At 52.5% G+C, this 12,762-nt stretch overlaps 1 protein-coding gene across 1 annotated transcript in view; it reads left to right on the top strand.

The window, feature by feature from the left end:
* LOC128269361 (transcription factor collier) overlaps positions 1-12,762 on the top strand; it is a 30,294-nt gene that overhangs the window by 6,345 nt on the left and 11,187 nt on the right. Inside the window, exons 2-5 of the mRNA XM_053006804.1 lie at positions 117-270; positions 390-453; positions 2,583-2,638; positions 9,893-9,966. Of these exons, the coding sequence (XP_052862764.1) occupies positions 117-270; positions 390-453; positions 2,583-2,638; positions 9,893-9,966 (348 nt within the window). The remainder of the gene's footprint in view (positions 1-116; positions 271-389; positions 454-2,582; positions 2,639-9,892; positions 9,967-12,762) is intronic.

The following is a 12,762-nucleotide window of genomic DNA, read 5'->3' as shown; positions in this document are numbered from 1 at the left end:
CGAAGTTTCACGTCCTGCCGGGAAGCGATGCCAATATCGCACCGCGTGTCCACCGGCGAGTGTCCTTGTTGCCACCCCTGGTTCTTACGTCCCTCGTTTCTCTTCCCCTTTTGCAGTTTGGGTATCGGACGGGCCCACTTCGAGAAGCAACCGCCAAGCAACCTGCGGAAGTCGAACTTCTTCCACTTTGTCGTGGCGCTGTACGATCGGGCCGGGCAACCCATCGAAATCGAGCGGACCGCTTTCATCGGTTTCATCGAGAAGGACCAGGTAGGGCAAACTCTGTTCGGTAACGCAAGACGCAACAACCGTGTCCCGGAGGCACGGACTGCGCGTTAGGTCGCGCCAGGCTCTAACGCATGTATGATTCTTGCTCTCTCCACCAACAGGAATCGGACGGTCAGAAGACAAACAACGGCATCCAGTACCGGTTGCAGCTACTCTACGCTAATGGTAAGTACCGCAAGGACACCGTTTAACGGAGCTAGACCCGGGACACTGCGAGAGGTCCCTCGGTTCCCTCTCGGCCCAGATGTAGGTAAAGTTTTAATTAGCACAACGCTTCGTTAGGCGCGCAGTCGTAGGCAACCTAGGCACTTGTCATGTGCAAACAGGACGCGGCGCATAATTTATGCAAATATTGCTGCATATCGCACTCGCGTCGTCAAGCGCGCGCAGAACTCACATGTTGAGCCACCAGAGCACCGGTCCAAAACGAAAAAGCGAAGATTTGCCCAAAAACAGGACCAAGAACCATATCGCGAAACGAAAACACGAAAAAATCGGGGCCCGAACAAACATCCTAGCCGTGGGCCGTGTGGACACCGCCGAGAGCCAACCGCGAGCACGGAGAGGAGCGCGGAATAAAACATTATGCTCGGTTTAGCATAATTGCATAATTCATACCGCTTTTTTGTTGCGGATTATCCTCGCGCGGGACGAGCCGAAGCGCAGTGTGTTTGCAGATTGTTAACGTGCACAGAGAGCTGGTTCCGTTGCACAAGCTAATAGTCGTCAGGGAATGGCCGCTTTTATGAAGCTGACAATGGAATGGTGGGTTTTTCTTTTCCGATTTGGAACATAATGTCACCTGCAGCTGGAGAATTTTCGGTGTGATTTTGAAAAATGTATCCCCGAACGAAGGCCGTATTCGAAACGGGTTGGCGTGTCCCTCTCTGTATTTAATTTATAGGCAAATAGGCGGTTCGGTTCGGATGCTGCTGACTTATTTGCTCAAAGAGTTACATTATTCCACGGGCGATGGAAAGGTTAAACTCCACTCCAGAATAATTATACACAGTCGTCTCTAGTGACGCTCCTGGAGCAGATTACTGTTTGAAAAATGCACCCTTCCGGTGAGCCGGACGATGCAGGGGTTTATAGGCATAAAAGCGGCACCCGGATCAGTGTTTTACCCATTTTTCATCATCGACCCCAGATCGGGGCGCCCCACACACTAATCGGGCGCGATTCAGCGCGCTTTGGCACGCGTTTCCGGTCCCTCGGGTGACGGGGCAGAGAAAGTGAGAGTTTCTACCGAGCATAATGACCACCGGGCCTGGGTCCGGCAACGCGGCCACTGCGGTTCTGCAGCGCACTGTGTGCAGCATTGCGGGTTTGTGTTTGTAATAAATCAAACAAAACAATTACGTCGCCATTTGCAACCCCTTTCGGCCGTGGACCGCCCGGAGAAGTCCGGAATTTCAGCTGGTCCTTTAAACTTTGTCCTTCCACGGATTGACCGCCCTGGAGTCGGGATTGGCGTTTATGCTTTGGGGCAGCGACGCTCGAAGAAAACGGTCTCACAGATTGCCGGGCCATTTGCATATGTGTTTGTTGGGCGCAAAGTTTATCTCAAAGGAATCAAATTCAATAAAATGCCCTCTGGGCTCTGGACTAGGCTAGAGTGCTGTGTGTGTGCCCGGCCACCCCGGAAGTGTCGCTTTTTCTTCCCGATCACTAGCAAAAGGGAAACAGCACCCCGGGACCCCGGAATGGGAGACCGTCCTTTGGTTTTATAAACAAATAAGATTTCGGCCAACCCAATATGGTCCCCCCTTCCCCCCACCGACCACAAACCCTCGGCCATTGGCGGCCAAGTGGTGGCCAAAGTTTTGCCGCCACATCCCGGCCACACACCGGACCGGAGAAGGAACAACTTTTTTATCTCCTTAATTTATCCAATTAAAATTAAGTGTTTTGATTCTTGACCCACACACACACACCACATGCTTCCCGTCACACACAGACACACGTAAAACGGGATGTTCCCGGTGGGATTGGCGAAAGAAAAAGCCATCCGGAACTGTGGGAAGGTCCAGTGGCAGACTGTGGCAGGTTTTATGATGTTTTCAATTATTGAAAGACACACGACTAAATCTTATTACAACGAGCTGTGGACCACCACCGGACGCTAGAGGAAGTATTATTAAATTTTGAACCACTTTATGGGGTGGCCAGCCCCCATATGGGTGGGTTGTGTGAACCTGCGATCCAGGAACGGGTTTTGATTATTTTCTTGATGCTGCTGCTGGACGGCAGGGTACAGTTTCTTTCATTGTTCTTTCTCTCTCGTTTTGCAGGTGCCCGCCAGGAACAGGATATCTTCGTGCGACTGATCGATTCCGTAACGAAACAGGTAAGCCAACCGCCAGATCGTGGGGACCGGTGGGGTCTGTGTGTGTGGATCCCATTTTATCGGGTTGTGGAGCTCATTGAGTTTAACGTCCAGGACCTGCACTATAGAACCTCGTTTTACAGTTTCCTATAAAACCGTCAGTGACGGAGTAACGAAGCGAACGCGGCCAGAGTCTGGCGAACCAACCCTCGGAGTAGAGTTCGCGCGGAACTTCCGACAGCAAGACGAACCCCGGGGCCACTGAATAATTAAACATTGGCCACTACACCGCCGGCTATCCGTTTCGATAACCGCCTGCATAAACGTAAAATGCAATGCAACGGGGCCATCCTCTCGGAGAATACTCAGTTCTGCACTTTCTGCATCTTCAATACTTAATGCGATAGTCTTCGATCTGGTGCGGTGTTGCACCGGAACCTCCACCAGAGGCTTCCGGTTCGAGAGTCAATTATTTACACTTTTCTAAACAATTTACTTCTGCACTCGATATACACTCGGTCCGGTTTGGTGGGCACAATGGCAGCCTATCAATTTCCTGATTTGTGCCCAAGACCCCATAAAAACTAACAACTTCATTCCAATCACGCGCGCCGCGCCGCGGACCTGCTGCGTGGATCTTTCGGGGTGCGTGCCGGGATATCCATCATTCACCGGCCAGTGACACCCCCTGGGCTCTGCGTTCTCGGCTCGACTGCTAACGAGTCCTTTTCCGGATGCGGAAAAGAACTCTGTGACATTTGTGTGCAAGGAGAGAAAGCGAACCCTCGCGGCTGCACCTCGGGGCTACCATATGTCGGCCTAGCGGACCACGAGCGAACCCGCGACAGTTGTTGTTTGACTGTTTCCCGGTCCCTGGCTCCCGGTGGCAAGTGAATCAAATCAAAAATTAACGCCTCATTTGATACAATTCGTCGGGCGCAATAAAGAGAGGGATGCCCTTCGGTACCCCAGGCCGGTGGTCAAGTGCAGGTCTTCGAGAGAGAGAGAGGGGTTCAAAGGTTGGCAACACACACAATGGTTGTTTTGATTGGGATGCACTTTTCGCATGGTGCAGCACCAGCCAGCCTCCGGAGCCTACTCCGGAGCGGGTGAGTTCATTATTTCCAGCAGCCGTTTTCTTAATGAACTTGCTGCTGCTAGGGACCGGGACCGGCAGGATGATAAATGTTGACGCGGCAACCCGATCAAAGGAGGCAAAGTGAACAGTTTGACAGCCATCGTTAGCAGCGCGAGGCGAAGCCTGCTTACGACCGGTCCATATGGTTGTAATTGTTGCCAGGACAACGTGTGGTTGGTTGCTCCGAGCTGCTAATTTCACCGCTGACCGGGTTTGAGGTTCTTCCGCTGATGTTGTAAATCATTCGAAAACTAGTTAAAAGTGGAGTTTTCTGAAGCGATTGGGGATCGGAAAACATGAAAAACGATTACACATTACGCGTGTGTGTGTGCGTAATGGTTGTTGTCGTTGAAAGAAAGTCACCAGATCCCCGAAACGCCTTACGCACCGTAAAGCCTACGCATTCGTTACCGGAACCCGGGCGGCTTCCTAATGGTCGTTCCCGGCTGATCCTAGACTAATCCAATGTAAGACCCAAACATACATCTAAAGTACGGACAACCTTTCACGCAAATCCCTCTCCATGTGTGTTTGCCCGCGGAGGGCGAATCGAACATCTGTAAATCAATTAAATTCTACTTACCGGACACTGACGATGGCACATGCTCCGCTCCTTCGGCAACGGTCCGTGCATTATCATCGCGTGTGAGGAAAGTGAGAAAAACACACGCAAAAGGATATTTTAGAAAAATTGTGAGGATTTGCGCACATGTGGGCCCAGCCCAGCCATCATCATCACTGACCTACTGGCGGCGGCGGTGGTGCCGTTCCCTCCGGCAACCACAAATCCCTCCGGTTCGCCCTCGCCCGAGTGCAGAAATCTATTAGCCTTGGCTTACAACCACTGATCCGGAAGCTAATCCAGCTGGAAACCCGCCAGCCAGCCAGACCAGACCAGACGGTAGCCGGTTTTTAATAGGCCACAGGGATGCCGTGGCCTTGCCGAAAAGCGAGGGTCGTCGGTCGAGTTCGGTAACACCGAGCGACCGACCGAGACTGGGATGAGCTCAAAATTATGACAGCTTTCGGTGGAAACGTAACACCAGAGAGAGACAGCGGGACGCGGGACGACGGAATCACGATGGCCCGGGTGGGGGAATAATAAATTGGGATCTAATCTTCCCGGTGGTGCCGTGGAAGAAAGATGATCGCCCGAAGGGCACAAGATAAAGTGCTGCTGATAAAACGGGACCGGCACCGGGCTTTGGCTAATTTACGAGGACTTCCGCATAAGGATTCACCTTGAGGATGGTCATCATCACCACAGTTCGTGCCGATTACTTCCTCCTTTAGAAGAGCCACCTTTTTAATTGGTTTTAATCGACAACCGGCCCAGGGACACACACGTCCTTCATCGGTCAAATCCGCATGGGGTCGAAATAAAAGCATTTTGGCAAATGAGCAACCATCGCCCAACGCTCGGCCGACCCTCACCCAATCGGGGCCATTTGTTCCCCGGCCCGGCCCCGACGGCCCTCTGACGGCCCCCGAACCAGAGGCAGTCGCTACGAAAAGGTTATTATTTCCAAAGGACACTCGATACCACCACTTCTCCGTCGGGTTCGGTATCGCTTCGGTGCATCAGCCGGATGGCGCAAGGAGGATCGGATCATCGCCACTATATGGTAAATGGTAATTTGATTCACCCTTTCTGGCGGCCACATTGCACCCCTCGCCGGAAAGGGGACGATTGCGCCGAATTACACTTGAATGCGCTAACGCGGAAAACAAACTTCCTACCACAACTCCCCGGTTCTCTCCGGTTTGGGTGTGTGTGTGTCCGCTCGCCCATCAACTGGTGGGCAACTTGAAAAGCGAACAGCGGGCAACATAACTCACTCCGAAAGCGGCTCGGAATCGAACTCAGAAAAGGGGTTCGGTGCTTATCGGCGAGTTTGAATCACTGCGTCACCCCCGGGCCGGGCCGGGCCTCTTATCGTGCCGGCTTCCTTTATCGACCGGCGGCCTGAGCAGGTTTCAAATTTTTTAATCCGACACTCCGCGTCGGGTGTGACACGCGGACACTTTTTTTTTTTTGAAAAACGATTGGGCGTTTCCGGGGTCATTCCGGAATTGGCGGCGTGCGTGCCGTCGGAAGCCGGAGAAGTGCAGCGAATCGATTCGATGAAGGCAGAGTTGGTCCCACGAAGATTATCGGAACGGAATGCCCACACAACGCCTTAAGTATCGGCCGCTTATGGAGGGTCACGTTATGTTTTGTGTGTGGATCTTCAATCATAATAATGTAGTTTAAACCACGCACCAATCGCTAATTGATTCGTCGCCATTTTGCGCCTCGTTTTGCCGATTGAAGGGCCAGTCGCCCAATAGAGGTCAACCCGTTAGTTCTCTTCGCGACTATTCAACGACGGACCAAAATGCGGTCATTCGACCGCTCCGTCAGCTGACCGAGCGCAGTCAAGGAACGCAGTGAAATACGCGTGGTGGCCAAAAAAGTTCGCCGAGATAAACAGCAACAACAGAAAAAAACGGAACGGAACGGAAATTGTTATGCCCTCAGCCGCGGCCCAGGAAGGACGAGATTCGGTTGTGTGCTGTGCTGTTTCATAATGCATGCCGTGGCACCGCGCTCCGCCGCGGCCTCTCTCTCTGTTGTTTCGCCGAGTCCGGCGTGTGGAGCCATAACATAAAAAGCATCCCCGGCAACCCGAAAATCCGAGCACAAAAAAAAAACAACGAACGAAAAGGGAGGCTCCGACGTTTGGTGACCGCCCGAGTGCCGCGGTGCGCGCGCTGTCGACGACCGACCGACCGACCGACCGTTTCGGATCGTTTTGATCCGCCGCCGCCGTCGGTGGGGCCCGTTTTTCATCATTCCATAACGGAATTTTTCCGGCCGCCCATAAACGGCCAGCGGCCCCGAAATCGTTGCCCTTTCGGTCGTTGGGCCGGAGCGATGGATGCGTTGTTTTTGTTGATTTTTAAAGGGCCGGCGACTGAGAGTGTCCTTGCCTGTGCACCCGGTGTACGGTGTAATCTTTTAACCTTCCGCCCCAGTTAAGCCGTGTGTCCGGTCGGACGTTAGAAACGGGCTTCGAAAGAGAACACGGCATTATTGAATCGCGCGGCGCAGGTTCGCTGTTTTGTTTTCCGGCAACAATCCGATAAACCGGGATATTCGGATCGAAAAGGAAGAGTGTTTTACGGTAAACAACAGCAGCCGATCAGTGGCCGATTGTGAAACATTTATTATGCTGTAAAGTTCCACAAGAGTGAGCGATTGACCGTGAGTATGAATAATGAAGTCCACACAACCCACCGATTGTGACCCGTTCCTTGTGCGTCACAAATTGGTGGAAAAAATCGCTAAATGTTGCCACAAAACATGGCCTCCAACGGACCACCTCTAACCTCGGTGAATTGACACAAATTAACACTCTTTTCACGGGTTCATCGGGCCCGGGCAAAAGTGAAACCGCAGCGAAAAACCGGCAAAACGGTTGTGTCCTCGATGGCCCGGGCCGGACGGAGAAACAGTAAACAGGAGCTACAAAACGGACCATCGTTCCGTGAGGTTTGTTTTTACTTTTCGGATTCGCTACCCGATGCATCCGGGAGCGAGTCCGAGGCGCAGCAAAAAGTTTGCTTTCGAAGCAGACTTTTGCATGTGCACCCTGATGATGACCCGGCCCGTGGCCTCCGCCTTCCTGTTAAATTTTTCAGTTAAAGCTTAAGCCGCGTTTTTTCGGCCGTTTGGCATCCCTTCATCAAGCACGGGCGGGGGGGAAAGGGGACACGGCGACCGTGTCACTTCGCGCTCGGCGGCGGCGAACGATGTGAGATTGTTGTTTACAATTCAAATCATTCTCTCGGGAGACGCCGTTTATCCGCCGAGTGTTCCGTTCCCGAGTTTTTTTGTTGGAGTTCCGCTGGAGTCGTCGTACTTCGAGGGCTAAATCCGAATACCGGGACCGGGACTGAGTGCTGAGCACTGATTACATGACGTTTAGGTTTTTATTTTCGGGTTCCGAACGGGGTCCAGCGAGCAATTAGATAAATGGAGCGCGTTTTGACGCTTGTTTTGAGGTTGAGGCCGTAAAGTAATCGAAAAGCGAAGGATAATAAATGTTGCGTATTTTGGGGGCGGCTTTGATGTGAGTTGAGTTTTTCCTTTGATCCACCCGAGTTCCACTGCTCGAGGGATTACGGATCAAGAGAAAGCAATCGATCACGGGCGGCTAATCACGAGGATTCATCGAAATGTCCATTGCGTTATGATAAATAGAGCAACATCATGTTTGGTGGCGCGCGAGGGCCCGCTAACGACCAAGGATCTCACTAATAGGCCCTCGGAAGTGAGGGTGCCCATTCGATACGGTATTTAAATTTGCTTCCCCTCGATCCTGGCCAGTAGTGCCGCTGCAGCACGAGCATCATGCAAACAGATGCGCCGGTTCGGGCCACGGCGAAGAAATGAAGAAATCAAAAAAGGAAAACTTAATTGTATTTGTTTTGCCGTTCTCGGTGCTGGAGCCCGTACGAGGAACATGACTCGTGCCAACACGTGGTTTTCCGGGGGCGGCCGCACTTCCCTTCCTGGGAGGGCTGAACGGGAAACAGAACACGAGCCAACAAGAAGCTGACACGTGGCGTTTCGGGGGCTTCTCGGCGCGCGCGCGCCCCCGCCCGTGCCACGTGGCATCGATAATCGGAAAATCAACGGCGGGCGGGCGGACGGGCGCGGGAATCGAGGGTGTAATGGGTGTCTCCGGGATCGTCGTGGTATCGGCCGCCGAGCCAGTGACCGAGAAGTGATTAAAATTTACACAATCACTACCGCTTCCGTTTCCGTGCGTCACGTGACCATCCGCACACTATTCTGCGGTCCCAAGGTCGGGCCGCCCCGGTAAAAGGCGAACGTTCGAAAAGTAAACTTTAACATCCTGCCGCGGAACTAGGCGGACACGTGAGGCGCGGAGCCGGACATAATAATCAGCTCAACTGCCCCCGTGTGCGTTGTAATAAGAGCATAATTGATGGTTCGAGCGCTGGTCACTCCGAAAGCGATCTTCGATATATTTGTTTTGCATTCGACTGAGGGATGTTTCGAGGGAATTGATTGGATTTGTCAGAATGGATGAGGGCTTAAAAGGACGCGTCGTATCCTTAGCAACCAGTGACAGCAGAAGCAACTTTTGCGTTTCGCGATCCGAGTAGACATTGCTCTGACGAAGACCGAAGTTATGATCCGTTTTAAACTGTCAAACGTCCGTACGTTAGTTTGTCTTCAGTGCGGACTCCTGCAACGAACCTGAAATTACCGGAATTGCCGAAGCCGAAGTGGCGGAGTAAGTTTTGCTGGCCCGTTGTGTCTCTGCGTGCCAACGGAGCGTTTATTTCGCATCAACTGTTTAACAACTGAATTTTTTATGCTCAGAACCGTGGTCCGTGTGGCAACGAATTTCGCTCCCGCCCGTCGACTGGCCCCAAGGCAGGCACCAGACCAAGGACCACGGCACCGTCGGATGTGAAACCTGTGTTTTATCGGCCCAGCCCCGGTCGCTGTTTACCTTAGATATTATTACACATGGTCAGAACGACGGTGTGGCCTCAGAACAGCAACCGGACACACGTCGTGTCCGTCTGTTTGTCTTCCAAATAGTTGAGTCGCCCCGCAGGTTGAATCCTTGCTGCACGCGCGCGCCGTGATATCGGTGCCCTGCGGCCGCCTCACGGTCAGTAATAAATGCCCCAGTTGACAGTATTATTAATGGTCAGCAAACAGCAGCCGTTGGACCTGGCCGGCCCTGGAACTGGAGTGTTGTGGTTGAAGAGTGACGATGGAAAAAATGAAGAGAGAAAACCTTTAAAAGAACAAGGACACTCTGTTTGGGTTTTGCTGTGGCCCCCGGGCCATCCAGCGTTCGTACCGTGATCCTAGATAACGTATGACCGAAGTGGCCGAGTGTCGGTTTGCGGTTTGTTTCTATTTTGAACCGGACACCTACAATCGAAGGGGGGGGGGACAATAGCATCATCACCAGGTCGTGCAACAGTGTGTGGCCGTGTGTGGACATAAAACAGGGTTTATTTGGCCATTTAATATCGATTCTAATCGTCGAACTGCAACTGCCGTGTCTCTTACAACTCGCCGTTTTCTGTTTCCTTCTCTCCAGGCCATCGTCTACGAAGGACAGGACAAGAACCCGGAGATGTGCCGAGTACTGCTGACGCACGAGGTCATGTGCAGGTGAGTGCCAACTGCTCGCGTTTCACTTTATTACTGTTGAGCGGTCCGGACGTTCCGTTTACTTTTTGTTTCAATTGGAAGCCGCGGTCCACAGGCTCCCGGTTCCCGGTTCCTTGGGCTATCAACACACAGCAAATTCCCCGTCTGGCAGCACGAAGAGTTGCCCCAGAGTTGACAGCAACTGCCACAGCGTAATCCGCTTTCCGTGTGCCCAGCTTCCGAAGGCCACTTCAGTCAACTGTCTTCGTCGTCGGAACCGGGGGTCGTTTCGTGAAAAGGTTAACTACAGCCCCGTCGCCGGAGAACTTTTCTTCCCTTGCCGGCTTGCCGGACGTCGGGGAATCGTGTCGCCATCACCGCTTTAACTTTCTGCCCCAAAAACTTCGGCGTCGGCCCAATTTTCGGAACGGAGCGTTACGGAGCGTTACGCGCGGCGGCATCCCGGCGGCGCGGCGCAGCAAAAATCGTGGAAAAATGTTTACGTGTGCCTAATTTTATCGCCACCCTCGGCCCCTTTTTCGCCTCCGCTTCCGGTCGATGACAAATCTAACGCACCAAATCTTCTGTCTGCGCCATGCTGCCCGGAAGGGATCCCCCCAGGGACCGTCACTGGCAACCGTCACAGGATGCGAAGGATGCAGCCAGAGCCCGCACGGAGATTCGTTTCCTTCGGGAAGCAATCGAACACGGTGGCGACACCAATCACCCGGGAAAGCAGAAGCGGAAGCGAAAAGCGTTGTCCGAAAAGGACGCACGAACACTAAGTAAAACAAAGACTTCCGGAGGTCGGTATCAACGGCCAACAATCTTAGATGACAAAGGATAAAAGGGACTGACTACGGGAAAGGGCGCTTTCGATGCGTTCCGCGATTCACGCTGGCCCGACTTGCGAACCCTAATCTTGGCAAAAACGATCCAGAAGCAAATATTTAAAAAAGCGAACAGCATGGGCGAGGTAGGCCGGGAAGCACCAATACACGCGTCGAGAGAAAAATCGATCCTGGCCGGTTTGGGTCGATGTCTTATAGAAAACAGTGGACAGAATGCTAGCGATGCATAAAACACTCAACAAATTCAGTTGCCTTTTCCGTTGACCGCTTCCGTCTTTGGAAAGATCAAATTCGGGATCCTTGGCCGTAAGGATGCCGTTGCTATGAGCACCAATCACCGAGCTGCGGAACCGCTGTGTTGCTAAGCGCAATGAAGGTGTGATGTAATTAATTTATGTATTCGCTAACTCCGTTTAATTTGACGCTCCACTTCGAACTAATTTCGTGGCTTCTATATTTACTGTGATTCAGTTACTTTTAAACAAGCAAAGCTTGTCGAAAACGCTTGCAGCGATAGGTTCACTTCAACAGCTTCTACAGCGATAGGCTTGCTGCGATGTAAACAAACATTGGCGATGGCGACAACGTGCCCTACTTAAGTCGCAAAACAAAAAAAACCGGCTGCCAAAGAACCATTGAGAACAATGAAGCGCCCCGACGACCGAATTTCGTGGAGGCAGTGCGCGTAGGCAAGAAATAAAATAAATCGCCTATAAGGCGATTTACTTTATGATTTCATGATTCCATAACCACCCTCCGTGGAGCCCCGGAGTGGCCTTGTCTCAATTTCGGCTCCGGCTCCGGTCTCCCTTTCTTCCTCGGGGCTCGGCTCGGAAAACACCTAAGACGCGCGCCAACGTTATGATCCGACAGGCAATAAAGAGAGAGAGGGCCACCCGAAGAAGACGGTGCGGGAAGCGGCGGGAAGCAAAGCGAATCATGTCGCTGCTTCGCTTCATACCATCCATCGCCATGGCTGCGAAGTTGGGCGCCTACTACGACGATCTTTAACAAGGCCCGAAGAAGAAAACCCGTCACGCCACGCGCGCGATGGAGACGCCTGGTAGCTTACGAGACGATTCACGGGCCGGATGGGGAGGACGCTTTCTGTTCGGCTGCCCCTCGGAAAATCGGATAAGCCGACTACCGACCACACCGACCGACCGACCGGCAGGTAACGGTGCGTGAGTAAGACGATGAAATAAATTTAATTTCATTTAATTTATCCCATCCGGCACTGGGAGGGCGGAAAAGGACGAAGGTTGTTATGGAGCTGCCGGCGCTGCGGAACCGGATTTCGGGGGTTTCCGAGGACCCTGTTGCCCGTCGTCGTTATGATGGTACCCTGACTGATCACACCGTGGCAACTGGGTGATAGATAATCAGCATCGATAGTGCGGTCGTCTCCTTGCTTTGGAGGCCAATTTGGTGTGATTATTTATTAATTCTTATCTCCGATTCGGGGGCAGTATGTGGTCCATCAACAGCTTGTTTTCGTCCTTTGGAAAAACGCAAAAACGCTTCCTAAAACACTGAAAATCACGCCGACGCCATGATTTGTTGTAATAAAACGAACCAGAATCCCGAGCGGCCGCCGAGAGCCGTTCCGTTGCCCGAAGCGGACGATAATAATCATGGCGAATGACGATGACGCGATGAATCGTATTGATTTGTTCCCATTTTCTTGTGCCCTTTTTCCGTCCGATTGTTAAAGTTTGACCCGCTGGGTGGAACGATGGAAATGGCGCAAAACAGGTTTTCCCGAAACAAATTCGGAACCGGACGGAACCGGAAGGCGCTGGAATCGGTCGGCTACCGCGGAGGTGGAGGTCCATACAAAAAGGCGTTAAAAAAAGGTCAAGATTTAAAGCCATAAAACGGCGTGAGGGAAACAAAAGATTTCAACCATTTTCGGCCGAGCGGCCGAGGGCGAGGGTTTCCGGGTTGTTTGCAATGCCGCCTGCCT

The sequence above is a fragment of the Anopheles cruzii genome, chromosome 2 (assembly GCF_943734635.1).
Source record: "Anopheles cruzii chromosome 2, idAnoCruzAS_RS32_06, whole genome shotgun sequence".
Lineage (NCBI taxonomy): Eukaryota > Metazoa > Arthropoda > Insecta > Diptera > Culicidae > Anopheles > Anopheles cruzii.
Note: the sequence above shows the minus strand (reverse complement) of the source record. Positions and strands in the feature narration are given on the sequence as shown.